The sequence below is a fragment of the Nycticebus coucang genome, chromosome 12, assembly GCF_027406575.1.
Source record: "Nycticebus coucang isolate mNycCou1 chromosome 12, mNycCou1.pri, whole genome shotgun sequence".
NCBI classification, from domain to species: domain Eukaryota; kingdom Metazoa; phylum Chordata; class Mammalia; order Primates; family Lorisidae; genus Nycticebus; species Nycticebus coucang.
This window is the reverse complement of record NC_069791.1, coordinates 21,159,766-21,187,135: the sequence shown is the minus strand read 5'-3', so window position 1 is coordinate 21,187,135 and position 27,370 is coordinate 21,159,766. Positions and strand designations below refer to the sequence as shown.

Genomic DNA, 27,370 nt, shown 5'->3' with positions numbered 1-27,370 from the left:
GACACACCAGATAAAAGCCTGAGTTTGAGAAGCCCCCTGTATTCAGCGGCTAACTCTGACTTCTGGGGAAAGTAATCACTCTGAACTTCATATATAAATAATAGTGACCTTGGAAGAGAGTTGTGAAGAGTAAGGTGATGTATAGAGGGTACGAGTTACTAAGAAGTTAAGTAACTCAGCAAGGCCATATGACACATAAACAGGAGAACTAGATTTGAGCCCACATCTGTGCTCAAAGCCCGTGGTGACTATAGCCTGCTACCACTCAGAATGAGTCTGGAATTATCTTCTTACAGACGGAAAGTTCAAGGATAATTAAATAGAAAGAGCTACATATTCTGCTGGGTTATTTAAAACTCCAGTCTTAAATATTACATTGCTAAAATTAATTTCATGCCATTCCAGATTTTCACGAGCTCATGATTATTTTTTTCCTAGTGGAAGAGTGATATGCAGGATTGGCCATGGCCACTACTCAGCCCAGATTTTCTGGGGCAGTCCTTATTTCAAACATCTACACTACTGTCCTCATACCATTGAAATGTCCTTAAAAAGTAAGTATTTTCGTATTTAGGTTCTGCACCTGAAGCAGCACAAAACTTTGTATTCTGGAAACCTTCTCCCCACAGGTATTGAGACAGGAGGTCCATGGTGCACCTTGATGTAGATGGATGTGCTGGTGGATTTCATGGGATAGAAATATTGAAGGACCATTGCATTATGACGCCTGATTTTGATCTCCTAAATCCTAGGTCAAATACCAAGAATCTGTATTTTTAACAAATTAACAAGGTCCGTAAGTGATTTGCAAGCACAATAAATTTAGGAAGCTGCTGAGTTAAAAAATAATTCCCTTAAGGGTTCCATACATCAAAGATAGTCGCTATTATTTTCCATTTTGAAATCAATTAGTCACTGAAGTTTGGAAAACACCACTTCGAGGTACTTGTAGGAAGAGACGATTTAGTGACGCAAGCCCTTTTGCGAGCATCCTTCTGTGCACAGCGGCAGTATCTAGTCAGTAAAATATTCGCTTCCCAAATGGAGCAGAACGTTTTTCTGTCTCACATTCTGATAAGTCAGTGTTTTTATTAAACCAGATGACTCCACAAGTGGAACAGAGGTAGAGAATGCACTACACTGAATATGAGATGACAGAGCAATATGAGATGACAATTGTCTATCACCAGTGGCAGCAGCTGTCCCTTAGGGAAAATAACCAGACTCTCTGAAGTCACCTTCTACTGGAATCTACTTAACCAAAAGCAACCAAAACTGCTACTGATATCACTTCATTTAGGATCTGATACTCAAAACACATTTTTTACTCCCATTCCCTGTTTTTCATTTGACAAAGTATTTTTTCTTTGGGGTCATGTTACCTATTGTCTTAAAAGTGATTTGTAGTGTTGCTAGTATTAGTATAGACTTGGATGAGGAATAATTAGGGAGCAAGAAACTTTAAATACTTTCTAAAAAACAACAATGAAGGAATACCAAATGGTTTAGATGTTAAATTATTAAATATGTTCAACCGTGGATACAGGAGGTGGTGTGTTCTAGGCACTGAGTTGGCCATTAGCTTAAATTGTAAGCTTTAATATAGTCATATAGATTGCAGCAAAAAATGAGCTCCAAATGAGAAAAATGAATTATGAAGTCATGAAGTCCAGGGTAATTCCACACGTCCTTCTGGAAAAATTCAATATGAATCTAGTTATAATAGATGCAAAACCGTTTTAGAGTGACTTTGGGGAATTTCCCAGTGAATGTGCTTCACTGAAACATCCCACTCCTCCTTCCCAGCACTCCCTTATTAATAGCGCCATGCTTTGGGAGCTCACTTGAAACTTGAAACATTATTTTCCTCATGGATTACTTTATGCATTGGCGTAAAAATTCATTTTCTGGAAGATGAAATAATATTCTTACCTGTTTCACAGCTGGGTCCGGTGAAGCCTTGTGGGCAGGCACACACATTAGCTGCAATACAGGCTCCTCCGTTCCTACAGCCATCTTTGCAAAATGCTAAAAAATTCAAATACATGATTTTAGCACTTTAGAAGTAAGTAGTTTAATAAACTCCAAACCCAAAATGTCATCCTTTTTTTGAAGATATGGACATCAAATTATATGAGTTCTTACAATTTCAGATTCATATAACATTTTCCAAATATGTAACAAATTTCAACACAGTTTGTAAAAACAGTACCAATGTTAAAGAAATATTTCACCCATAAAACAAAATACTGACAATTTTTAACCAAAAAAGAAAAAAGTGTACAGAAAGTGTATAAAAATTCAGATTGCACCCCATTATAACAATCCAACTTGAAAATAAATCTAAACAATGGCAGCTATCCTAGGCAGACAAACTACCAGGTAGAGAATAACAGGAAACAGGGAGTGATGGTCTTATAAGGCTCTGACCATTTTACACACTGGTCAAAGTGTGAAAATATTAGGAAAAAATGCCCCATTCTTCAAAAATTTCTAAGCAAGTCCTTTTGATCAATTAACTAATAGTAAGAAAAACTTGCTTGAGTGGTCTTCCAGAAGAGTCCCTGCTGAGGATGGGTCAGGATTCAGGATCACGGGCAAAGACATTGCACACATAGCCTCTTGTCTGAGTGGATTTAGGAACAAGAAGAAAAGTTTTTTTGTGAGTAGGAAAAGGAACCAAGGGCTGAAACTCTGTAAGGGTGATCTTTTGAGATGTCACCACATTTGCCTTTACAGAAGCACAGAAAAAAAAGAGAAAAACAAGACAGGTGAGCAAAATAAGACGTGAGACAAACAAGACAGGATGAGAAGGAGCTTCCTTAGAAGCTTCTACTTCGACTTCAGCTGATTCTTCGGCCCTGTGAGAGGAAGGGGGCTGCTTCCTCAGCCTTCCTGACAAGGTCCGTCATGAATGAATTAGACCAGCTTGTTCCAGGTATTGGGGCAAAACGTTTTTCTCGAGATTTCTGTTACGTGCTTCCTCTAATTAGCTAAGATATACTTTCTCAGAGTAGTAAAATGGAAATCTGAAATTCTGCTCCTAAGTTAAAAAGATGGCCCCCAAAGGCCATTTAGTGTCTTTGGTTCTGTGTCCTAAGTCTGTCTTCATCCTATGCAAAACAAAACAATATAGCTCAGCAAGGACTTGCAAAGGAAGTTAGAATTCAGAGGTTGTAAGGAACAAAGAATATACCCAGGCTGCAGTCTGTCGATACAGCACAGAGCTCAGTGATACAGATCCTCCATCTACACTCTTGTCCCTCAGCCTTTTCCTGTTCCCATCCGAGATGTACACAGGAACTGGAGAGTTGCTATTCAGGAAATCTGTAGTCCTAACCTCTGAAGGAATTTACAGATCCTTGAAGTTTCACCTTCCTTCAAATATAAGAATTATCTGTCTACATCCACTCGTGGTCCTGAGTTCTTTTTTTTATAAACTTCATTGTTCATATTAAATAGAAACCAGAATAAAGTAGAAATAAGAGACAGAGAAGCTGTAAGGCTCTCAGATGAAATTTTAAGCATAAACAAACTCTCAGGACCACATGCTTTGGAGAGGAGTCCTAAGGGTTGAGTTGTGCAGTGGTCCCTGCTTATCTATGGGGGATATGTTCAAAGACCCCCAGTGGGTGCCTACCACCATATATAGGGGTATCGACATTTCCTATACGTACACGTCTATGATGAAGTTCAATTTATAAATTAGGCACAGTAAGAGATTAACAACAATACCTAATAATAAAATGGAACAATTATAATAACATGCCAGCATCACTACTGTTGTGCTCTGGGGCCATTATTAAGTAAAATATGTGTTCCTGAAATATAACTGCTGTGCTAGCATGACAGTTGATCAGATAGCCAAGAAGGCTACAAAGTGACTAGCTGTAGTGTGGACAGCATGGGTCTGCTTGACAAAAGGACAATTCACACATGAAGTGGAATTTAAAGCTTATGAATTGCTTATTTCTGGAATTTTCCATTTAATATTTTCAGACCACAGTTGACCATGGGTAACCAAAAACATCAAAAGTGAAACTGCAGATGAGGAAAGACAACTATATTGCAATGTAGACTCTAAAAGTCTAGCCTCTATTAGGATTTGTCTGGTGTTGTCAAGCAAATATTTGTGGGATTTGAACTCCAATATGAATAGGCTTATGTACTAAGACCTACAATGAAGATTTCCACTGGGGAAAAAAAAAATATTTTAAGACAGAGTCTCACTCTGTTGCCCAGGCCAAGGTACTGTAGCATCAGCCTCACTCATGGCAACTCCAAATTTCTGAACTTGAGCGATCATCCTGCCTCAGCTTCCAGCATAGCTGGGACTACACCACAGCCCACTAATTCTTTAATTTTTAGTTCAGACAGTGTTTCTCTCTTGCTCACAATGGTCTCAAACTCCTTAGCCCCAGGGATCCTCCTGCCTTGGCCTTTCAGAGTGCTAGGATTACAGGCATTAGCCAACATGTCCAACTTTTTTTTATTTTTATTTTTATTAAATCATACATATAAATGTACACATAGCTGGGTACATTAATGCGATCATGGGGCACCATACACTGGTTTTATAGACCATTTGACACATTTTCATCACACTGGTTAACATAGCCTTCCTGGCATTTTCTTTTCTTTTCTTTTTTTTTTTTTTTGTAGAGACAGAGTCTCACTTTATGGCCCTGGGTAGAATGCTGTGGCGTCACACAGCTCACAGCAACCTCCAACTCCTGGGCTTAAGCGATTCTCCTGCCTCAGCCTCCCGAGTAGCTGGGACTACAGGCGCCCGCCACAACGCCCAGCTATTTTTTGCTTGCAGTTCAGCCAGGGCCGGGTTTGAACCCCCCACCCTCAGTATATGGGGCCAGCGCCTTACCAACTGAGCCACAGGCGCTGCCCCTTCCTGGCATTTTCTTAGTTATTGTGTTAAGACATTTACATTCTACATTTACTAAGTTTCACATGTACCCTTGTAAGATGCACCGCAGGTATAATCCCACCAATCTCCCTCCCTGTGCCCACCTCCCCACTCCTTCCCCTCCCTTTCCCCCTTGCCCCTATTCTTGGGTTATAACTGGGTTATAGCTTTCATGTGAAAGCCATAAATTAGTTTCATAGTAGGGCTGAGTACATTGATACTTTTTCTTCCATTATTGAGATACTTTACTAAGAAGAATATGTTCCAGCTCCATCCATGTAAACATGAAAGAGGTAAAGTCTCCATCTTTCTTTAAGGCTGCATAATATTCCATTTGTGTACATATACCACAATTTATTAATCCATTCGTGGATCGATGGGCACTTGGGCTTTTTCCATGACTTAGCAATTATGAATTGGAACATGCCCAGCTTCTACTGAGTTTTAAAAGCAGAATAATCCTCTGGCTCCTCAATTTCTGGCTCCAGAGTATTGTTGCACAGCAAACCTTTAACGGCCCATGCTCAGAGCTGCTGCATTACTTCGCTCTTTCCTACCTCACATATCTACAGTAATTGTAGCAAATTTAGCTCAGTGAACTCTGAGATAAAGGACACAGTATATTTAAGGGATGGGCAGTTTTGAAGCTTGAAATGCCTAAATTAGACAAATCATACGACATAATAAGGAATATAAACTTTGTCATTTGGGAGTTGGTGGAGTTTCTAAAATAGTCCTTTATTCCCTTGTAAAATAGAAGGTCAGATCATCTGATAAAGACAAAGAGGAGAGTGATGGAAAGTGAGTGAGTTAGTGGATAGTGATGACCCACAGTTGGATTATTTTCTGGTGGAAATGAAAATCTGAGCATTTATAAGAATTATCAATTGGCATTGACAAACCAACTAAACTGGAAAACTACAGCATAGAGACCTATCGTACACAGGCCAACAATTTTCTACAGTAGTGCCCAGCAGCTCACAAAGAGCAGAGAAGACAAATCTGACAGAAAATGGAGGTGCTTCACCATGGATTACAGCAGTTTGATAAATGAGTTGATGGTGCTGCCAGAAAAATGGCTGTCATGATACGCACATGTTTGGGCTCAAAAAGAAACATCTGAAGCTGAGAGGCTGGTAAACTGGATGCAAAGACAGGTTCAAAGAGATCAAAGGTCTAGAGTCATAGAAGGAACAGAATGAACAATCTGGGAAGAGAGTAACTTGGGATCAGGCAATAAAACGTTAAAATTTAAGGTTTCAAAGATGGAGCACTTCTAGACAAAAAATGCCCAGGATGTGGTTATGGGTTTGGTTTGCTAGAAAGAAGCAGAGAGGAAAACCACCAAGCCCAACACCAAGGAACACGAGGGCAAAGGTGTTGGCCACTTAAACGTGGAAGCTGCCCAGGAGGATGGCAAGACCCAACAGGAGAGCTATGAGCCACACACCCAAGCTCTTAGTGGTTCTGGGGAATACCTAGAAGGTACGTATTAGTGAAGAGACGTAGCAGAAGGTAAGTTGGGCTGCATCATGCTTAAAGAAAAGTTATTGGTATTCAAACCTTTTACCTTTGCATGTGGTTCCATTCCCCGTATAGCCTGGTTTGCAAACGCAGTTGTGTCCTCCGACGGTGTTAAAGCACAAAGCATTTTCATCACAGTTGTGCTGATTTGTGACGCATTCATCATGTTCTGAAATGACGAACATGATTTCATTACTCAAAAATATATTTTCAAAGGCACCTACATCTTGGTTATTGAATGGTAATTCTTTCAACCACTGACATAACAAATTCTATATTAAAGAAGACCCCAGGTTTTGAAGCATTGTATAATCATGAAGCACATCTGTAGTTTACACGTCTACAAACCTTGAATGCAAAAGGATTTGGACAATGGTTGGAAGGAACAGAAGGGGAGGGGAGGTAAGGATGGAGATTAATTCTCAGAAGTAGAATTGAAAATCAGCTGTATACAGTCTCTGTAGTTAATATTTGGGGAGTAATTCTCATGAAATAAATCTGCCACCTAACTCTTCCATATAGCATATCAGTGGTGACAGGAAAGGATATGAAATCATATTGCTTGTGAGTCATGACCTGCAGGATAATGGAGTTGAAGTTCTAGGAATTAGGTGCCTGCAGTTAACACCAGAATTTACATTTGCAGGCATAAAGATACGCATACCAACTTTAGAGGGAATATTTAACCTTTTTTAGTTCCTTCCCTTCCTAAAGAAAGTATTACACATCTATTAAATAAAACAAACTTGATTTTATAATATGTGCAAATACAAACTGTGAAATATGTTATCAGAATGATACTTCCGTAATTGCCTGGAACTTGACACTTTTGAAAGCACTGACTTACTTGATACCCCAGCACCCCTGTGAGGGAGGCAGAAACAATACCATTATCACCATTTTAAAGATGGGTCAAGGGTGGCTCAGAATGTTTAAATAGCCTGCCTAAGTTTACAAGAACATTAGGTAACTTCAGAATTCTAGCTCAGCATTCAGCAAAAGTATAAGTATAAGAAATGAAATGAGAAAGCAAACATCTAACATCAAAATCAGGAAGAGTGGGAAATGAAATATATGAGGAAATGGAAACAAATTAGTGTAGCCATCTAAAATCCCTACAGGGGGCACTACTTATTATGCGGCCTCTTACATAAATATTATTTAGGCCTAAAAGTTAATATGTATGTTAATAAATTGATTAAGCCATTAAATCTATATGATATAAACATGAAAGCTAAAAGAAATATTTGCTTTTCATCTTAAACTCTTTGTATTCCAGACATTATAATGGTGGTAATATATGTAACATTGAAAAAAATTATCTGGGGCGGCGGCCGTGGCTCAAAGGAGTAGGGTGCCAGCCCCGTATACTGGAGGTGGCGGGGTCAAACCCAGCCCCGGTCAACAAAAAAAAAATATATCTTTGGCATATACAAAAATTAGGACTAAAGTCACTTAATTCAACAGTAAAATAGAATGCCCTGTGTTTTACTTTTTAAAAACAAAGATTAACATTTTGCTATAAAAGTTATGGCTCATGCTGTGTAAGCACAGAGTTATGATAGGTTTAACTAGAGTTCTCTAATAAAATTCTTAGAGATTATTCCCAATAATCCTTCAGAGTCTAGAAAGATTTCAATCACTATGGTTTTAGAATTGCATCAGTGGATATCTTGTTTTCCAAATTCCCGACCGAATAACCCAAAATTGTACAAAATTCCACCCTTATTACCTAGCCATCAGAAAGTTTCACAATTTTTTATAATCCATAAATACTATGGTAGCTTAAAAAAATAGCTAGATTATACATGGGTCTCCTGATTGGGGCTACCCAAGTCCCACCACAAAACTTCAGAGGGCCCAGAACAGGCAGCCCACCTACCTCTGGGTTCTGCTGCCTGAAGCATAATAAATCTAGATGCTGAAGTTTGTACCTGCTGCCAATTTTCTTCCTAGTGCAATTCAAAGTGCTGCAGCTAATCTATAAATCTCTGTAACGACAGCCATAGGGCCTTTGAGGACAGCTGCTGATTGATTTGATGCTGTTTTAATCCCTGCCCTGGTTGTCCTCTTAATTAGACCATACTCACTGGGAACAGGAAGGGCCTAACAAGATTCAGTTTAGCACCCAGTATGATAATGTTCAATAAACGTTAAATAATCACACAACCTGGAACTTGGTTTCCTCTCTTGTCATTTAACTCTTATGGTTACTGAAATGAGTATGTGTGCTCCTAAGCAACTCAAACGCAAAGGCAACTTTTAAATGCATCCAGGCCTTCATACATATTATTCATTGGGCCCAAAGTGTCCTTCTCCAGGTCCTGGAAAACTCTTACCATTTTGAAAGATTACACTCAAATGTTATAGGTGAAGATACCCGAGTCTCCCCCTCCTACAGAGTTAGGGGCTACTGTGTATTTCCCTAGCACGATATAAAGGCACTGTTATTCCACTGTATCATAACTGTCTACTTCTCCTTGGTCCTCCATTCTTAAACTCCACACTGGAGTTGTACATTTTTAGACAAGAATTTTGCATTTTTCTTTGTATCTCATTTCAGCAAAGACTGTTTCTTGAATAAATGATTAGATGATTGGGCAAATAACTGAAGCAAGATAAAAACTACCTCCTCTGCCATCATTCAATCCGATCACAATTTGTTCAGCCGTAGACCAGCTGCCAAGCAGAGAGCTATTAAAATCCCAAGCAAGGCTTTACACTGATTTCAGTACGGTGCTGTTCTATTTGATTCTGGATATTTCAAGGATACATTAAGGTAGCAGGGCATATTTTGAAAACAGCAAATATTAATTCCTTTATACTCTTTACACTATCACTTTAAATATTTTTCCCGATACTTAAAGTTGGTTACAGTTATAATTATCAACTAAACTGTGACCTTAGGAAAAGTCTTCTAAAATGTCTGTATTCTTATGGAAGAATTAACCTTAATTTGATATCCCTTAGCCAGACAGAATGTAAATGAAGCAATGAACAAATATTTGGTAAAATCATCTCAATACATAGTCAATTATTGCTGCCTCGTATCCAGTTTGTATCGAATGTTAACTTCTTGCCCTCTCTCCGACTCTCACATCCCTGAGGAGTCCTCCATCAACTCACCAGTTCACCTCTCCATTTTTAATACTTCCACCCACATTTTCAAGACATAATAAGTGAAATAAAATAAGGAGGGAGATCCTCAGATAAAATTTAAATCAATACTCTGTTAAACCTTTGAGAAGAGCATGTCAAGGGTTTGATAATGAATGAATTCCAAGGTTTATTTCACATATATTGAAAGGCAGACGTTCAGATCTGAAGTTTAGAACATCTAGTCCATAAGACTCAATGCTATCTCTATTTCTCCATCCTCAGTAAAGATTTCAGTGTTCTTGTGTTATGACGATCTAAATAACAGCTGGGATTAAACCAAAGGCACCTGTTTCTGATCCTTCTTCATCAAAAATGCTAACACAAGGTTGGTCATGGCTCTAAACATAGGTACAAACTAGCTCTGTTATTAACTATTATCTGATTGTTAGAAATCTGAGACTAAGCTCCGTTACATTTAAGGCTAAATAAATCTTGAAGCAAGGAAGTCAACAGAAGAGATGTGAATCAGTCCGTAGAGTCTTGTTATAACAGTATCAAACTGCAGGTCGGGTGTGGTGGCACATCCTGGAATCCTAACACTCTGGGAGCCAAGGGGGAAGGTGTGCTGAGGCCAGGAGTTCGAGACCAGCCTGAGCAACACAGTGAGACCCCGACTCTACAAAAAAGTAGAAAAATTAGCCAGGCATGGTGGTACATGCCTATTGTCCCAGATACTCAGGAGGCTGAGGCAGAAGCATCACTTGAGCCCAGGAGTTTGAGGTTGCTGTGAGCTGTGATGCCACCACTGCACTATAGGTAGGCAAGAGAGGAGACCCTGCCTCAAACAAACAAATAGGAACATTAGGAAAACTATATATATATTTTTTTTTCTTTTTTTTGAGACAGAGCCTCAAGCTGTCACCCTGGGTAGAGTGCTGTGGCATCACAGCTCACAGCAACCTCCAACTCCTGAGCTCAAGCGATTCTACTGCCTCCACCTACCAAGTAGCTGGCCCTACAGGAGCCCGCCACAATGCCCGGCTATTTTTTGGCTGTGGCCGTCATTGTTGTTTGGCAGGTCCAAGCTGGATTAGAACCTGCCAGCTCAGGTGTATATGGCTGGCGCCTTAGCCACTTGAGCCACAGGCACTGAAAAATTACAGTAGTGATTTTTCAACTCGTATGTCATGGCACACCAGTGTATCATGAGAGAATCTTAGATGTGCTACAAAAATTTCTAAAGATTGTTAATTAAATTATTTTCAAAAGGCTTGGTGCCTGTGGCTTAAGCGGCTAAGGCACCAGCCACGTACACCTGAGCTAGTGGGTTCGAATCCAGCCTGGGACCACCAAACAACCATGATGGCTGCAACCAAAAAAATATCCGGGCATTGTGGCAGGCCCCTGTAGTCCCAGCTACTTGGGAGGTGGAGGCAGGAGACTCGCTTGAGCCCAGGAGTTGGAGGTTGCTGTGAGCTGTGATGCCATGGCACTCTACCCACGGCAACAGCTTGAGGCTCTGTCTCAAAAAAAAAAAAAAAGAAAGAAATTATTTTCGAAAGAATTTTGAAGCACAGTATGTATATTCTTTTCTTCACTCTTTTTTTTAATCAACATAATTTAAGTGTGCCATGGAAGTTTAACTATAGGTCAAGTGTGCCATGAAATTAAAAGGTTGAGAAACACAGGGATGATTTATCTCAAAAAATATATGGCTGCTTAGTCATTTTCCTCTAATATTTCTGGAGACCAGATTGCTTGTCTTACTTAAGATACTAATGGTTTTTGCAGAAGTTCATCCCTAAACATTATTCATAAGTGTAAACACGAACTGATCTGCCTTGGCTTGTGAACAGCATCAGAACAACCAGCCCAGGGAACTGCCATGCTTAGACCACTTGTTTTATTCTAATAAGAATGGCAAAAATAGGCTCAGCACCTGTAGCTCAGCAGCTAGGGTGCCAGCCACAAACACCGGAGGTGGCAGGTTCGAATCCAGCTCAGGCCTGCCAAACAATGACAACTACAACAAAAAAATAGCCGGGTGTTGTGGTGGGCACCTGTAGTCCCAGCTACTTGGGAGGCTGAGGCAAGAGAATCACTTAAGTCTAAGAGTTTGAGGTTGCTGTGAGCTATGATACGACATCACTCTACGGAGGACAACATAGTGAGACTCTGTCTCAAAAAAAAAAAAAAAAGAAAGAAAAGAAAAGGAAGAATGGCAAAAATAATATACCATCTCTTTACTGTCAAATTAAACTTTCTGAACGTGTCCACAGCTTCCTAAGACTTTCACAAGATAATCTACTGTCATCTTTTCAAAATGAGACCAAAGTGAGTTTAAAGAATGTTCTGTTTTACATCTCAATTTCTAGATAGTTTTAAGTCTATAAGAAAGAAGTGGAACTCCCTGTGCCCTTCTCCCTCCTTCTTTCCTTCTCTTCACAGATATTTAATGGTCTGGTATATGAAGACATAGTTTTATAATTCATTAGACAATTTAAAATGTCCTCGATCGACTGCAATGTACTAGAACCATAACTAAGTTTAAAAGATAAAGTAGGAAAAATGAGTAAATTGTATACTATTTTAATGAGCAATGTCAGGGACGCCGTGTAATCTAATACATATTCTACTTTCCAGATGGGCTTGATTTTTAAAATGTCATTTTATCCTTGTTCTGTGGCCCTCAGAAAGTTAGGCAAGCTTTTGAAGTTTAAGATGAAGAATTTAAGACCTACATCAGAGAGCTGCAGCGAAGAACAAACGTAAAGGATGAATATAAAGATGATGGCAAATAATAGATACTCAAAAAATATTAGTTAGCTACTTATCCACTTCAGTGTGAAAATTTCTTTTGCCTTCATTAGCTAGACAATATCCTCTCTTTTCTATTTCATTTTAATCCTGTGGAGAAAATCTAAATGTCCCATAGAGTTTGCTTTCTTCATAAATCTTTTCTAAAATCAAACATACTTTGGACACTTTTCTGAGTCCAAAATGCCTGCCATCATAGCGACCAACAGGTCTTCATTTTGTTCCTTATAATCACCCTATTTACTCAATACTATAGAGAAATTTATTTACTGTCATTTTAGCAGAAATATATGTCATTTTCAGAGAAATCTATTTTTTAATACTATTACAGTGACTGCAAGAACTCATACTTTAAACTTGCTCAATACCCGCACCAGCAGCCGCCCTCTCAACTCATTTTTAACAACCAAGCATTGTTTATCTCCTGTGCAAGTTTCCTGTTCACTGACCACACCAATTCTACACTGACTTCCTGTTATTCTTCAGTTCACTTGGCAACCAGGAATCTGTTCAGATTTCCTTCCTCTGACATGTTTGGTTTATTTTCTTCTAATCTTTTCACTGCTGTGCTCAGTGAAATCCTTATTTGATCAAGTATCAAAGAACTGCTCAGATTTCTTCCTTATCCTTACAGTAATTTCACAAGGTAATCCAAATTCTGATCTTATGGGAAAAAGGGGTTTTGTTTTATTTTATGTTTCATGAAATAAGCTTTGTCTGAACACACTGTAGGACAACAGAAGTCCTGTAACTATGAGTGGGGTGATTTGCATTTGTTTTCTCAACACGTGACTGTGGTTTCTGTGATGTGGTGCGAGCGCTCTGGAGGCTACGAAGATGCAGAATCTCAGAGTTGCTACCTCAAGGAGGGATTTTTCAACTTTTTTTTTTTTTAGAGACAGAGTCTCACTTTGTCACCCTTGGTAGAGTGCCATGGTATCGCGGCTAACAGCAACCTCCAACTCCTGAGCTTAGGCGATTCTCTTGCCTCAGCCTCCCGAGTAGCTGGGACTACAGGCGCCCGCCACAACGCCCAGCTATTTTGTGTTGCAGTTTGCTTGGGATCAGGTTCGAACCCTCCACCCTCAGTATAAGGGGCCAGTGCCCTACCCATTGAGCCACAGGTGCCACCAGAACTTTTGACCTATTAGAGGACTGGTGATATGAATAGATCACTACATCATCTTGTAGAAATTGTTTAGTGCTATAAGAGAGAAAAGACTAATAGTAACAGTGACAGTAGCTAATTCTTGGGGTGCTTACTCTATGTTATCAAGCACCCTCTACGTGTTTTACATGCATTATCCCTTTAGTCTTCACAAATGCCTATTCAGGTAGGCAATATTATTATTCTTATTTTACAAGTGAGAATACAGAGCTTTCTTAGAGCAATTACGTACCTGGTTCAACATCATATAGCTAGGGAGTGAGAAGGCCAGAAATCACCATCAGTGTTTTAAAAGAAAAACTACAACCTATAAACAACGATCTCATACAGAACTCAAAAACCTGAGGATGACCAAAGGATCTGGGAAAGCATTAGGGAGGAAATAGGCCAGACAGGTGGGTCTTAAAAGCTAGGGAAGGTTTTAAGAGAAAAGGGTGAAGATGGAAAAGAGCAGTGAGAAAGCACAGGTGTAAAAGATAAAAGCCTGGGGGGTATAACAGCGCCGTCACGAGCTTCAGCTGACGGATGGTGATGACTGAAGGAACAGGAAGGAGGAAGTGTTGGTAGGATCCACAATTCAACATGATTGTATTTGGTAGGCCGTAAATAGCCACTTCCAGCTTTAGCTGTAACTCTAAAAAACTAGAGTTGATTTTTAGGAAAATTAATTTAACAGTAATGTGTAGATGAGGAGAGACTAACTTCCATTGACACAGTGGGCTCCTCATGTTGGAAAGGCAACATTGCCCTCTGTTTTTAATCCCTCTGTCTCTTATTCGAGTCCTTTTGAGTGAGATGATTGCTGGGAGTTGAGACGGGAATCTGTGCAATACTGAGGGGGCAGGAGGAAGAGGAAAAGAAGAACAAGGGGGGAGAGAGGGAGGAGGGGAGGAGGAGGAGGGGGTGGCAATGACAAAGACAACGAGCAGGAAGCAACCGGCGCCGAGCCCTGCGTGGAGTGAAGCTCGTGGGCAGCATGAGGAAATACTTCAGGACACGGGAGGAAGAGTGGGGAGTTAACACCCAAACCCTAAGATTCAAATGCCTTTAGGGCAAGAATCACATCTTATTTTATACTTTCCAGCCCCTATGCTTTCATGGAATTAAATTGTGCTGAATAGAGTCCAAAGTCGAATGGACAAAGTGATGGAGAAAGAGGGCACCCTCAAACTGATGGAGCTGCAAAGGGGATCAATATTTAGCCAAGAGGAAGAAAGGCATCAGATAACTCAGGTTCTTAACCTGGGGATGGGAAGATGGTGTAAGAGGACTTACTATGTTCAGTGATTTTCTTGTTGTTGTTTTGGGCTTTTTATGACAAAGAATAAAACAGAAAAGCAAGGACCATCTTAGAAAAATGAATTTACTCCATTGATAGAGAAAGTAAACATTCCCCCACCCAAAATGTCTGTTAGACAACCACCCAGAGAGTAAACCCTTCATTCTAACGTATCAGTGGTGTACAACAGTGAATGTAATAACTGGCAACAAACTGGTTTCCAATGTGTATCTGTGACCAATGCACAATCACTACACACAGGGTGTCTCCATCTGATGCTGCAAAGCACTCAGAGATCTGCCGGTGCCGGTGCAGGAGATTCCAGGTTTTCCCACACATCTTTTGCTTTCACTTCAAATGCCTGCCCCAGGTCCGTCCCTTACTCTCAGCACATGACCCCAAGAACAACTTCACAGAAAAACATGCAGGTCCTCAGGAGGGAACATCCTCAGATATCACACCCAGACATGTAGCTACATCTATTCTTAGGCTTTTCTTCCCCCCAAACAAGGAACCTGGGAGTCACCATGGGCTCCTCCCTCCCTTCCCCTCACTCAGCACCCCCATCAGAAGACCACGTCACCTGAATTCTACTTCCCTGGAAGTTCTCGTTTCCATCTCCTGCTCCACCCCCATAGCTCTGCAGTGGCCAGAATTAGGGCACTAACCAGCTCTCATTTGGATTGGGCTGATAGCCTCATGGCAACACCACTGCCTGCCGTTTGGTCCATCTCCAGAACATGCTTAGGATGACTTTTCATAACATCTGACTCCTCTGCCCTCACCCCCACCCCATTCTCTCTTCTGTCTTGGTTTTCCTAGTAGTGACCACCATTGTCTGTACTAGCCTCATCATCAAAGCTTTCAGGACCTTTTTCTCTCACCAAACTGCACCATTGATGCCCTTATGGAATTAATTTATCAGTAATCTCTGTTTCTGAGACTCGACTAAAGACCCATCTCTCAGCCAGCCAGCCTCTGCGCATGTCTCTCGCGGATGCCTCCCTGCTTCCACGTACGTACGTGCTGTTCCCTGCCCAGAAAGCCCTTCCTCACTTTTTATGCCACACTCTCTTGCTCACGTCCCACCCAGATCAAGCAAAGCCTCCTTCAGAAAACCTTCCTTGAAACTCTCTCAGTCTAATTTACACGACCCCTCTAGCATCTATCAAGCCTTGTGTTCAGTTTCATCGTAACACTTGAAAGCCAGAATGTGTGGTGGTTACGGGAAAGGCTTTGGAGCCAGGCGGCCTCCATTCAAAGCCTGGCTCTGCCTTTTACCCCCTGTGAAGATTAGGACAAAAATATCTCCAAGGCACAGTTTCTTCCTGCATAAAATGGGCCTAATGTTATAATAGTGAAGGAGTAAAATCCCCAGCAGGATCTGGGGTAGTAGTGCTCAGTAACCAAATATTTCTACAGTAAAAATGTAGCTATACACCAAAGAAAAAAAATAAAGATGAGAAAAAGCCTCACATCAGACCAAATTCTGCTGCCAAATAAATGTCTTAAGTCTCCACGCAGACTCACTGTTACTGTGCTTCAACTTTCATTTTTAGTGTGTCCCTATAGAACCTCTTTGAAGTAAAAATTAAAGACAAAACAAACCCCAAATAAAACAAAAATAAAGTAAACAAGCATTTGATTTTCACAGCTGTCTGGACTTCTTGAAATTCAGAACCGTAGATAATGGATCTGTGAAGATCTGTTTCACCACTGCCTAGAGTGGTGAGGACCCAGGGTGACAACATCCAGAAAGTGCTGAGAACAGGACTGCTTTACAAGTGAGGGTGAGATTAGGCCTCGTCACACCTTCTCTTACCTGTGCCCCCCAAATAAGGATATATTTGAAATATGTGGATAAATGAATAATGGTCAGGCTCAAATATATTTAAAAAACCCAACATTTTTCAATTTCTTACAGTATTTTACATCTAGCATTTATCACACTCCCTCAAAATTCATGTAACATGCTTGAGATTTATCATTTAGAACAGTATCTATGTGTTGCTTAAGAGATCGTGATGTTTAACTTCACGGAGGCAAAAGTTCAAGCTTGTTGCTCCTACGTTTCCATGTCAGTGCTGCTCCTAAATTTGGCAACAGGCATGTTTTTCCATTTATTAACATTTACTTCATAGAAAGAGAAAGCTTTCACAGGCTAGGGAAAAATCTCTGCTAGAGGAAAACAGCACCCCGCATAGCCTCATATGATCAACACTATTATTGGAAATTCTAAGGTCTTTCCTGCTGTAATGTCTACAAACACATAAGATTAGAGAGAATATTTAACAAATATATCAGAAAAAGGCATCTCAAAACAAAATTAAATATAAAATAGAACTTCTAAAACACAAAATTATCTAAGAAAAACAACCACAGCACTTTGCCCTAGACCATCTTTCTAATGCATTTTAAAATCTTAAAGGATTTCCATAGTTGAGTCAGACACTATATTCTGACTGTATCTTTTCAACTTAAAGAAGTTAGAATGATTCTTCAGAGTTAAAAGGGATAGGACTATGGGGCAAAAGAGGTCTATTAGTGTTTTTGCTCAGGAGCTTAATTTTAAAATGAGCTTCCTTCATCTTTCACAGAGCACGTTATTTGAGTCGCTACCATAGCAAAATACCAGATACAAGACTATGTTCTATTCCCAAAGGATTATGTATATGGTTCTTAATAAAATACAAAGATGCATATAAAAATATCTTTTATGAATTTTTATGTTGTGCTCTGTGTCACTGTTCCAGGACACTTAGTTATGTCTTTTTAAAGCAAATGTATTTTAACATCCTCTAGTATTTGTTTGCAATGATGTGTTTATTGATATAACAAATACGTGTTACACTCTCCTACGCTTAAGAGTTGTTGTTACAACATGAATAAGATGGAATCCCTTTCTTCAAGGTATTTATAGATGTTATTGCCTCATAAAATAATATACAGAAATGCATTTCTTTATGTATATGTACGTATCTATGTGTGCAAATGTGTAGCATATGTGTGTATGTATACGTTTATATGCACTAAATATAAATATGTGAAAAGACAGATCTTAAGTAGCAAGTTGGTGGCTAATTTATGCTTATATTTTGTTCTGCTTGAGTGGCAGGAATCAATTTAGGAAAATAGTGAAGACTTTTCTCTGTTATTCTAAAAGCTGCCTTTTTTAAAACACAAAAAGGATTTTCCCTTTTGATAATCAGGCCTGAGTACCTCTTCTTTTTATACATCTTTTTAAGAGTTTGAAATGAATTTTGTTCTAAACCTCATTCTGAATCACTTTTACGTGATGAGGTTTCCAGTCATTGTTTTCTCACTGCTCTTCACAGAGGGGCGCTCTCACCCCCAGGGGTCGCTGAAAGTTTTCAGAGGAGTTTAACTGATATTTAATTTGCCAACTCGTCGTTCACTTCCCCTGACTAGTGGGCACCCCACCTCAACAAGCCAACTCTTCCCTTCTCCTTGTGCCCATCATTTTTCTTGTAAGCTCTTGGCCTCTGGGATACCAGTGATTGTTGCTTGACTATGAATATAAATTTGACCTTAAGACTAGAAAGTGTGGAGCTTAAGCAGCATCAGCACAGGAACAGATTCTGACCCTAACTTTCTTTACTTTTCCTTCTCCTTTCACTACGCACCTTCTGCGATCTCTGCTTCCTGCCCTGGCTTCCCAGTTGCAAGCCTCAGATTCCTCGTTCCAATTTACTCAATACATTTTCTTACATTCTTCCAAAAGTTAAAAGCTTAAAAAAACCTGTAACTTGTAACATTCCCCTGACTGCAAGTGTGTATTCTAACTACAACCAGCAATTCCCTACTCTGGGGAAACTCGTCTTTGTGTTCACAGCTCCTCCTCTACCCTCCCCTCCCCCCCCACCCCTCCCCGCTGCTGCCTTCCAGCTTCCCTCTTTCTTTCCCTGGGGGCCCAAATGTAGCACATCTGGTCAAGTAGGTGCATTTAAGGGTCCCCTCTTGGACTGTTACTTAAACCTGTTCCATAACCTTCCCACAAATGATAAACTCCATTCACTCACTCAGAATGTTCCTTTCAGGTGAAGTGGGACAAAAAGAGGAAGGGAGGAAGGAAAAATAAAAAAGTTCTGCAGTTACCAAAGAATAGTTAATTCAAGTAGCCCCTGGGCCTCTATGAAAGACCGAGCAAGTTGACCGTGGTGACTCACTAATGTTCTTGCTTCTCTGCCTTCTATCCTGGCCTCACATTCTCCATCCTCAAGATAAAATATCAAACTAAACCAAACTGATTATTTTGAAAGTGAAACATTTATGATATAGCTGTGGAAGAAAAAAGTGAGACAGGACTATTATTAAAAGTCCCAGAGATCCCTGAGAAGAGAAAACAGAATGATGAGAAAACATTTGAGAAACTCACTCTCTAAAAGAGAAGGTGAAAATCATTCAGAATATACATGAGTTCTGACAATTAAGTTCGAAAACTTGCTGCCGTGCCTTTACATTGGCAGGACTGTACAAACAACTGGGTGAGGTTTCCTAACCTTGGTGTGTCAGTGTCTCACAGCGGTGTTGACGTGGGCATGTGGGGGGCCTTGCTGAGTGGTGTGCATTATTTGCTGTTGCGTGTTTTGGGTGCCATTGCAAGAATATCAGAGCTTGAATTAAAACAACTAACAAACATAAAATTTCTTTTTTTTTTTTTTTTTGAGACAGAGCCTCAAGCTGTCGCCCTGGGTAGAGTGCTATGGCATCACAGCTCACAGCAACCTCCAACTCCTGGGTTCAGCAATTCTCCTGCCTCTGCCTCCCAAGTAGCTGGGACTACAGGTGCCTGCCACAACGCCCGGCTATTTTTTTTTTTTTGGTTGTAGCCATCATTGTTGTTTGGCAGGCCCTGGCTGGATTTGAACCTGCCAGCTCAGGTGTATGTGGCTGGCGCCTTAGCCGCTATTACATTTGGCAGAATGGAAGTGAAATCAGGGACGTGTTAGTCCAAGTTTATGGGGATAATGCTGTGAGAAAAACAGCAGTGTAAAAATGGATTAAATGTTTTTCTGAGGGAAGATAAAGCATCCCTGAGGAAGAGAGGTCAGGGAGGCCAGTGATGAGCAGAACTGATGGAAACATTGCAAAAATTCATTGAACTGTGCATCAAAATCATCAGCTAACTGTAAGAAGCACAGCAGACCAAGTAAACACACATAGAGAAACGGGTAGAAAAATGTTAACTGAACATCTTGGCAGCAGAGAAAGTGTGTACAAAAATGGTCCCAAAGGAGCAAAGGAGAGTCGGAGTTTGCCAAGACCTTTTGGAGAGGCAAGATGATGTCTTGGGCCATGTTATCACTGGTGGTATACCAACACAACCTGAAACAAAACATCAACATGCACAGTGGACGTCAGCCAATTCTCCACAACCAAAATCATTCCGTCAGTTCAAATCAAGAGTCAAAACGATGTTGCTCACCTTTTCTGGTATCAGAGGGATTGTTTATTATGAATTTGTACCAACTGGACCCACAGTTAACCAAGTTTACTATTTGAAAGTGCTGAAAAGGCTGCTTGAAAAAATTAGATAAAAATGACCTGACCTTTCTCCAGTAACTCATGGCTCTTGTATCATGACAATGCACCAGCTCCCAGGGTACGGTCTGTGTGGGAGTTTTTAGCTAGTAAACAAATAACCTGATCTGGTTCCCCAATGACTTTTTTATTTACTGAAATATAAAGGAAATATTGAAAGGAAGGTATTTTGATGACATTCTGGACATCAAGGCTAATACAATGACAAGCTCTGATGCCCATCCCAGAAAAAGAATTCCAGAATTGCTCTGAGGGTGGACGAGGTGCTGTCACTGGTGTGGAGCTTCCCGAGGGAGAACTTCAAAGGTGACCATGGTGATATTCAGCAATGAGGTATGCAGCACATTTTCTAGGATGAATTAACAAACTTAAGCGTCAGCCCTCATATTTCGAAACAAATGAATGTTAGAAGAATTGCACTGCTGATGTTAGTCATAGATTTGTTTTGGAAATAGGAAGGTTCTCTTTCTAGAAATCCCGCCTCTTTGTGCCACGTCTCCTGGCTTTCATGACTCAGCATCTTTGCTAAACTGTTTCCCTGGCCTGCTGTGCTTTCCCCAACCGTCCACAGCATTAAAGAGGACTGCAGTTGTCCACCAATCTTTGCTTCTAGATTATGAGCTCTTTGATTACAAGGAATATGTGTTGTGTTTTTATACCCAATTAACTTGACAAAGAGTGGTTAAAGGGCAATTAGCCTCATTGAAATGGCATCACCCAACTCCCAGCCATCTCTGTATACCTAAGTGAAAACAGTATGTATGTTTTATGTAAATGCACCTTCAAGAGGAAGCCCCAGCTCTGCATCTAGCATATAATCACTGCTGTACCCTGCATTTCGAGAGTGTCTGAATGAAATTTAGTGCTCCATCTGTGTTTGTTGATTGAATGTTTTCATGCATGCAAAAAAAGGACAAGTTGGACATCATACAACAATGGGAGAGAAAAAAGAAATCCTCCTAGGATGTTAGGCTGAATACCTGCAACAGAAGGTTTCTCTTCAGGTCTAATTGGATTTACACTCCTGGACTCTCCTCTGTCTCCAACCTACTATTCTAGAGCAAACAATCTAGATACGTGTTCATTATACGGCAATGACTCACAAATCTAACCCCATGTTACTATATCTCAAAATCCTACCTGAATTGGGTAGAAACATTCAAACCTGCCAGCATAAATGAAGCTAGTATTTTTACTTCCTTTGTGAATAGTACCTACAATTCTATACTACCTAAGGTAAAATGAAAGTCAAAATGTAATTGAAAAAAAAAAATCAAAGGATGTCGGAAGAACTTCAATTGTAATCATTAATCTTCTATGACATCTCTATAAAATTTTCCCCTATAAGTTTAAAGATACATGATTTTTTTAAAGTGACCATACATATATAAATATATTTGAATGTATTCTGTTAATATATAGGCTTAATCCTTATTTCATCCAACAGGCAAATGATCCTTTGAAAACACAAAACAGGTTCTGACACCTTTGGGCTCTCCACTCCTCCCTGGCTTCTTTTCACATTTTGTATTTAATATAAAATCTAAAGTCTTGGGCATGGCCACCGTGTGCCCATAGTGCTCCAGGTCATACTGGCCTCTCTGCATTCCTCGAATGAACAGCATTTACTGCGGCCTCCTCTGGAGTCGTACTGATGCTCAGGGTTCAGCGTTTCACTGCAGCCTCCTCTGCAGTTGTACTGAGCTCAGGGTTCAGCGTTTCACTGCGGCCTCCTCTGCAGTTGTACTGAGCTCAGGGTTCAGCGTTTCACTGCGGCCTCCTGTGCAGTCGTACTGAGCTCAGGGTTCAGCATTTCACTGCGGCCTCCTCTGCAGTTGTACTGAGCTCAGGGTACAGGGTTTCACTGTGCCTCCTCTGCAGTTGCTGAGCTCAGGGTTCAGCATTTCACTGTGGCTTCCTCTGGAGTTGTAATGAGCTCAGGGTTCAGCATTTCACTGTGGCCTCCTCTGGAGTTCTACTGACGCTCAGGGTTCAGCGTTTCACTGCGGCCTCCTCTGCAGCTGTACTGACACTCAGGGTTCAACATTTCACGGCAGCCTCTTCTGGAGTCATGCTGATGCTCAGGGTTCAGCGTTTCACTGTGGCCTCCTCTGGAGTTTTACTGACGCTCAGGGTTCAGCGTTTCACTGCGGCCTCCTCTGCAGCTGTACTGACACTCAGGGTTCAACATTTCACGGCAGCCTCTTCTGGAGTCATGCTGATGCTCAGGGTTCAGCGTTTCACTGTGGCGTCCTCTGGAGTTGTACTGAGCTCAGGGTTCAGCGTTTCACTGTGGCCTCCTCTAGAGTTTTACTGACGCTCAGGGTTCAGCATTTCACTGTGGCCTCCTCTGGAGTCGTACTGACGCTCAGTGCTCAGCATTTCTCTGTGGCCTCCTCTGGAGTCGTACTGACGCTCAGGGCTCAGCTTTTCTCTGCAGCTTCCTCTGGAGTCGTACTGACGCTCAGGGTTCAGCGTTTCACTGCGGCCTCCTCTGGAGTCGTACTGAGCTCAGGGTTGAGCATTTCACTGCAGCCTCCTCTGGAGTTGTACTGAGCTCAGGGTTCAGCATTTCACTGCAGCCTCCTCTGGAGTTGTACTGAGCTCAGGGTTCAGCATTTCACTGCGGCCTCCTCTGGAATTGTATTAAGCTCAAGGGTTCAGCATTTCACTGCGGCCTCCTCTGGAGTCTTCCTGACGCTCAGGGTTCAGTGTTTCACTGCGGCCTCCTGTGCAGTTGTACTGAGCTCAGGGTTCAGCGTTTCACTGCGGCCTCCTGTGCAGTTGTACTGAGCTCAGGGTTCAGTGTTTCACTGTGGCCTCCTCTGGAGTTGTACTGAGCTCAGGGTTCAGTGTTTCACTGCGGCCTCCTCTGCAGTTGTACTGAGCTCAGGGTTCAGCGTTTCACTGCGGCCTCCTGTGCAGTTGTACTGAGCTCAGAGTTCAGCATTTCACTGCGGCCTCCTCTGCAGTTGTACTGAGCTCAGGGTTCAGGGTTTCACTGTGCCTCCTCTGCAGTTGCTGAGCTCAGGGTTCAGCATTTCACTGTGGCTTCCTCTGGAGTTGTAATGAGCTCAGGGTTCAGCGTTTCACTGCAGCCTCCTCTGGAGTTGTACTGAGCTCAGTGCTCAGCGTTGCTCTGCGGCCTCCTCTGGAGTCGTCCTGATGCTCAGGGCTCAGCATTTCACTGCGGCCTCCTCTGGAGTCGTCCTGACGCTCAGGGCTCAGCATTTCACTGCGGCCTCCTCTGGAGTTGTACTGAGCTCAGGGCTCAGTGTTTCACTGCGGCCTCCTCTAGTGTTGCACTGATGCTCAGGGTTCAGTGTTTCACTCTGGCCTCCTCTGCAGTTGCACTGATGGTCAGGGTTTCACCCACTAGTTGCTTGTTTCAGGACTCTGCAAGGAGGGCAGCTCCTCTGAGGGGCTCTGGCTCCTACCCTTTCCTTCATAGCATTTGTTTCTATCTAACATCATACTATATACTATTATTTGCTTACAGTCTGTCTTCCTCATGAGAATAAAAATTCTATGCTGACAGAGACCTTCTTTATGCACTCGTATATCCAGCACCTAAGAGAGAACTTGACACACAGAGCATTTTAAACGAGACATTGGACCCTCGAGGTTGCATCTTTCACCAGTTTTTTTTTTTTTTTTGTCTCCATGAAGAAACTGAAGCCCACACAGATTAGATGAGTCACCCAAGGTCACAGACAGTAAGTGGTAGAACTGGATCTTAGTCATCGCTACTTTCAGCCCAGCAGCTTTTCATTACAAAGAAACAAACAAGAATTGCAGGATACCCAACTAAAGTCCCACTTCAGAGGAACTGACACTTTTTGTTTTTCAGAAAAGTCTCTCTAAAAACTGTAATAGTTTTTATCTTGTTTTATTTTTGTTTTCCTTCTATTCACTAACAGTGAGCCCTACTGAGATTTTGCAAATCTCAGAACGTGAAAGCTAACGGGGTGCGACAGCTGGTGTGTCCCCTGCTCGTCACATTCAGTGGTCTGTAACAGGGTAAATGACACAATTACCTGCTGTAATTACTGCTGCTGACAATACAGTCTCCCTGGTGAACGCTTTATGAAATTCAGAACCGCTTTTCTTGTCAATCCAATCAAAATCTCGCCTATATGTTTTGGGCAGTATTTTGCTAAATCAATGTTCAAAAACTACAGCTCAAATCTAAGTGGACGTTTATTACTTAGTGTAAAGCGAGTATCATGCATGCCTTCTGCTTTAATATAACTTTTTTGCCTTGAAATGGAAATCTTTCTAACGAAGCTTTGCCTTAAACCCAGAATCTGTTCTCACTGGTTATGAAGATGTAGAGAATACTTCACAGCAAAAGCAGATGCACAAAAACAAGCAGAAAAGGAAAGGAGAACTGAATAAATAAAGCACCTGCCGAAATCTCTGGTTTACAGTGGTCTGCTGTGCACCAAACGTATTACTTATTTCCTTTCGACTATAAAGACGCTGGAGAATACCTACAGACACAAACAATTGTAATAGTTGACTGCTCTGAGTCTGGCCGCCAGCCAAATCCTCCACAAGTTATAGGTAGGCTGTCAGAAGAAAAAATAAAAAAGCACAGAACGTACTTGCCTGCAGATATGACTTGTTTTCCTTTCTAAAAAAAAAGGAGAATACTAAATTCCTTATTCTAGGACTGGGATTAGATTAAACAGCTTAGACATACTATTAAAAAGCAGCCTGCTTTTTTTTTTTTAATGGCTGAATAGTATTCCATGGTATGCATATACCACAGCTTGTTAATCCATTCCTGGGTTGGTGGGCATTTAGGCTGTTTCCACATTTTGGCAATTGTAAATTGAGCTGCAATAAACAGTCTAGTACAAGTGTCCTTATGATAAAAGGATTTTTTTCCTTCTGCGTAGATGCCCAGTAATGGGATTGCAGGATCGAATGGGAGGTCTAGGTTGAGTGCTTTGATGGAGACTTTACATCCTTCGTATTAACCTGGATGGAAGTGGAAGACATTATTCTTAGTAAAGCATCACAAGAATGGAGAAGCATGAATCCTATGTACTCAATCTTGATATGAGGACAATTAATGACAATTAAGGTTATGGGGGGGGGAAGCAGAAAGAGAGAGGGAGGGAGTGGGGTGGGGCCTTAGTGTGTGTCACACTTTATGGGGGCAAGACATGATTGCAAGAGGGACTTTACCTAACAATTGCAATCAGTGTAACTGGCTTATTGTACCCTCAATGAATCCCCAACAATAAAAAAAAAAAGAAAAAAAAAAAAAAAAAAAAAAAGCAGCCTGCTTATGAAAAAGTAGTACAAGCTCTTTTGCAGGGAATGTACTTTTTTTCTATTCCCTATGGATACCACGGGGGTGTGGGAGGGGAGTATATATTAGTAACCAGATGATTTTTATTTTGCAAATAAATGGCTCCTGCTTTATGATATTCCTGGAAACCATACCAGAAGACTGAGGATCATGAAATGAAACTAATGATACTAATCATGTCCTTATTGGGTTCACATGTTCTAACATAGTTTAGCACCATCAGCCAAAACCAATGAATAAATGGGTGAGGAGGTCAAAAGTAAAGGACGGTACTTCATAATCTGTGCTGAATGTGCCCAGCAGCGAATAGCAGAAGTGAAAACAGAGAGCTGATATGCAATTCCCGTGCAGGATGACTCGACATGAGGTCCTCATTCCTAGTGACACAAAAGAATCAAATCCATTGTAACTTTTTCATTTAAAATTCTTTGTAACAAAATTAGAGCAAATACGTGCTATCCAAGTATGAAGATGGACACGCTATATGAATATCAAGGAGACGAAAGATAAAGATACAACTCTTCACATACCCCTTACATATCAATGTACTAAAGGGAGAATATTTTATATTTTAAAATATAGCAACATGCAAAGTTAATTAATAATAGAATGAGAATTGTAGTATCACTTTTGGAAATGAAGACAATGGTAAATCAGTAAACCCTCTCTGAATCTCTTAGACTTTGCAGTTGCCAAGTGGTTGCTGAAGAATTACAGCACGCCCACCCACAGGATGGAGTGCGGTACGGTAGGGGGCTGCTTCACTATCAACACGGTCCAAGGCAAAATGCAGACTCCTGCAAGCTGGGTTTGAGTAGCTGAATCTGTTCATTCAATCTCCAACCTCACTGACTGCTACAGAACTTTCTCCACTCTGAGATCTGCCCTTTGTTTTCAGTCGGTGTTTTGTTTTGGAGTCTTTGGACCTGCTCATTTCTGTGCTCTAAAATGGTCTTCCTTAATCTTCATCCCTCAGGACCCCCACGAGGCCCTATCTGACCATATGATTTAAGTAGATCCCAGGGCTGGTTTCCATAGCTTTCCTTCACAGCACTTCTTTATCATTTGATCATTTTCATCCACACACCTGTTTACTAATCTACTTGCCCACCACACCCACCAACTGTTAAAGTCAAGGAGATTATTTGTGTGACCAGCACTGTGCCCAGCCGAGAGCAGACTAGTGATAAATTGGATGAATGTATCTTTTAGACTAAGGGCTTTTCCCCTCTGTGTACCTTTGTCCCCATTTCATAATTCTAAATTTAAAAATCTATAGGTCTGAAGGCTAGTGAATATGCAGTTGAGGGAAAAGACTAATAGCTTCTCTGTTCAGGGTAGAATAGCCTACATAATATCAGGCTTTTTTTTGAATGCAATTACATTTCAAGAAACATGATATCTAAATTGAGGTACAAAAGAGTCCAATAATATAATTTCATTCTACTGTATTAATTTTAACTATGAGTGAAAATTCTTTTGATACAAATGCTCTAAACAGTCTCTTTCAAACTGAAGCATGAAAGGGTATAACTTTAGTTCTAGCATTGTCACAAAGTCGACCATAAAGGCAAAATATTAGGTTAGCAGAGCTTAATGCTATTTTCAGAAAATCATCATAAAATAAAAAAATTTGAAGATTAATGAAAACATTTTTCCAATGATAGGATTATCTAG

General features: G+C 40.8%; 1 protein-coding gene across 3 annotated transcripts in view; it reads right to left on the bottom strand.

The window, feature by feature from the left end:
• NELL2 (neural EGFL like 2) overlaps positions 1 to 27,370 on the bottom strand; it is a 376,415-nt gene that overhangs the window by 98,081 nt on the left and 250,964 nt on the right. For all 3 annotated transcript variants that reach the window (XM_053555545.1, XM_053555546.1, XM_053555547.1), the window contains 2 exons: positions 6,492 to 6,614; positions 1,933 to 2,028 (listed from right to left, as the gene is read on the bottom strand). In XM_053555545.1, the coding sequence (XP_053411520.1) occupies positions 1,933 to 2,028; positions 6,492 to 6,614 (219 nt within the window). The remainder of the gene's footprint in view (positions 1 to 1,932; positions 2,029 to 6,491; positions 6,615 to 27,370) is intronic.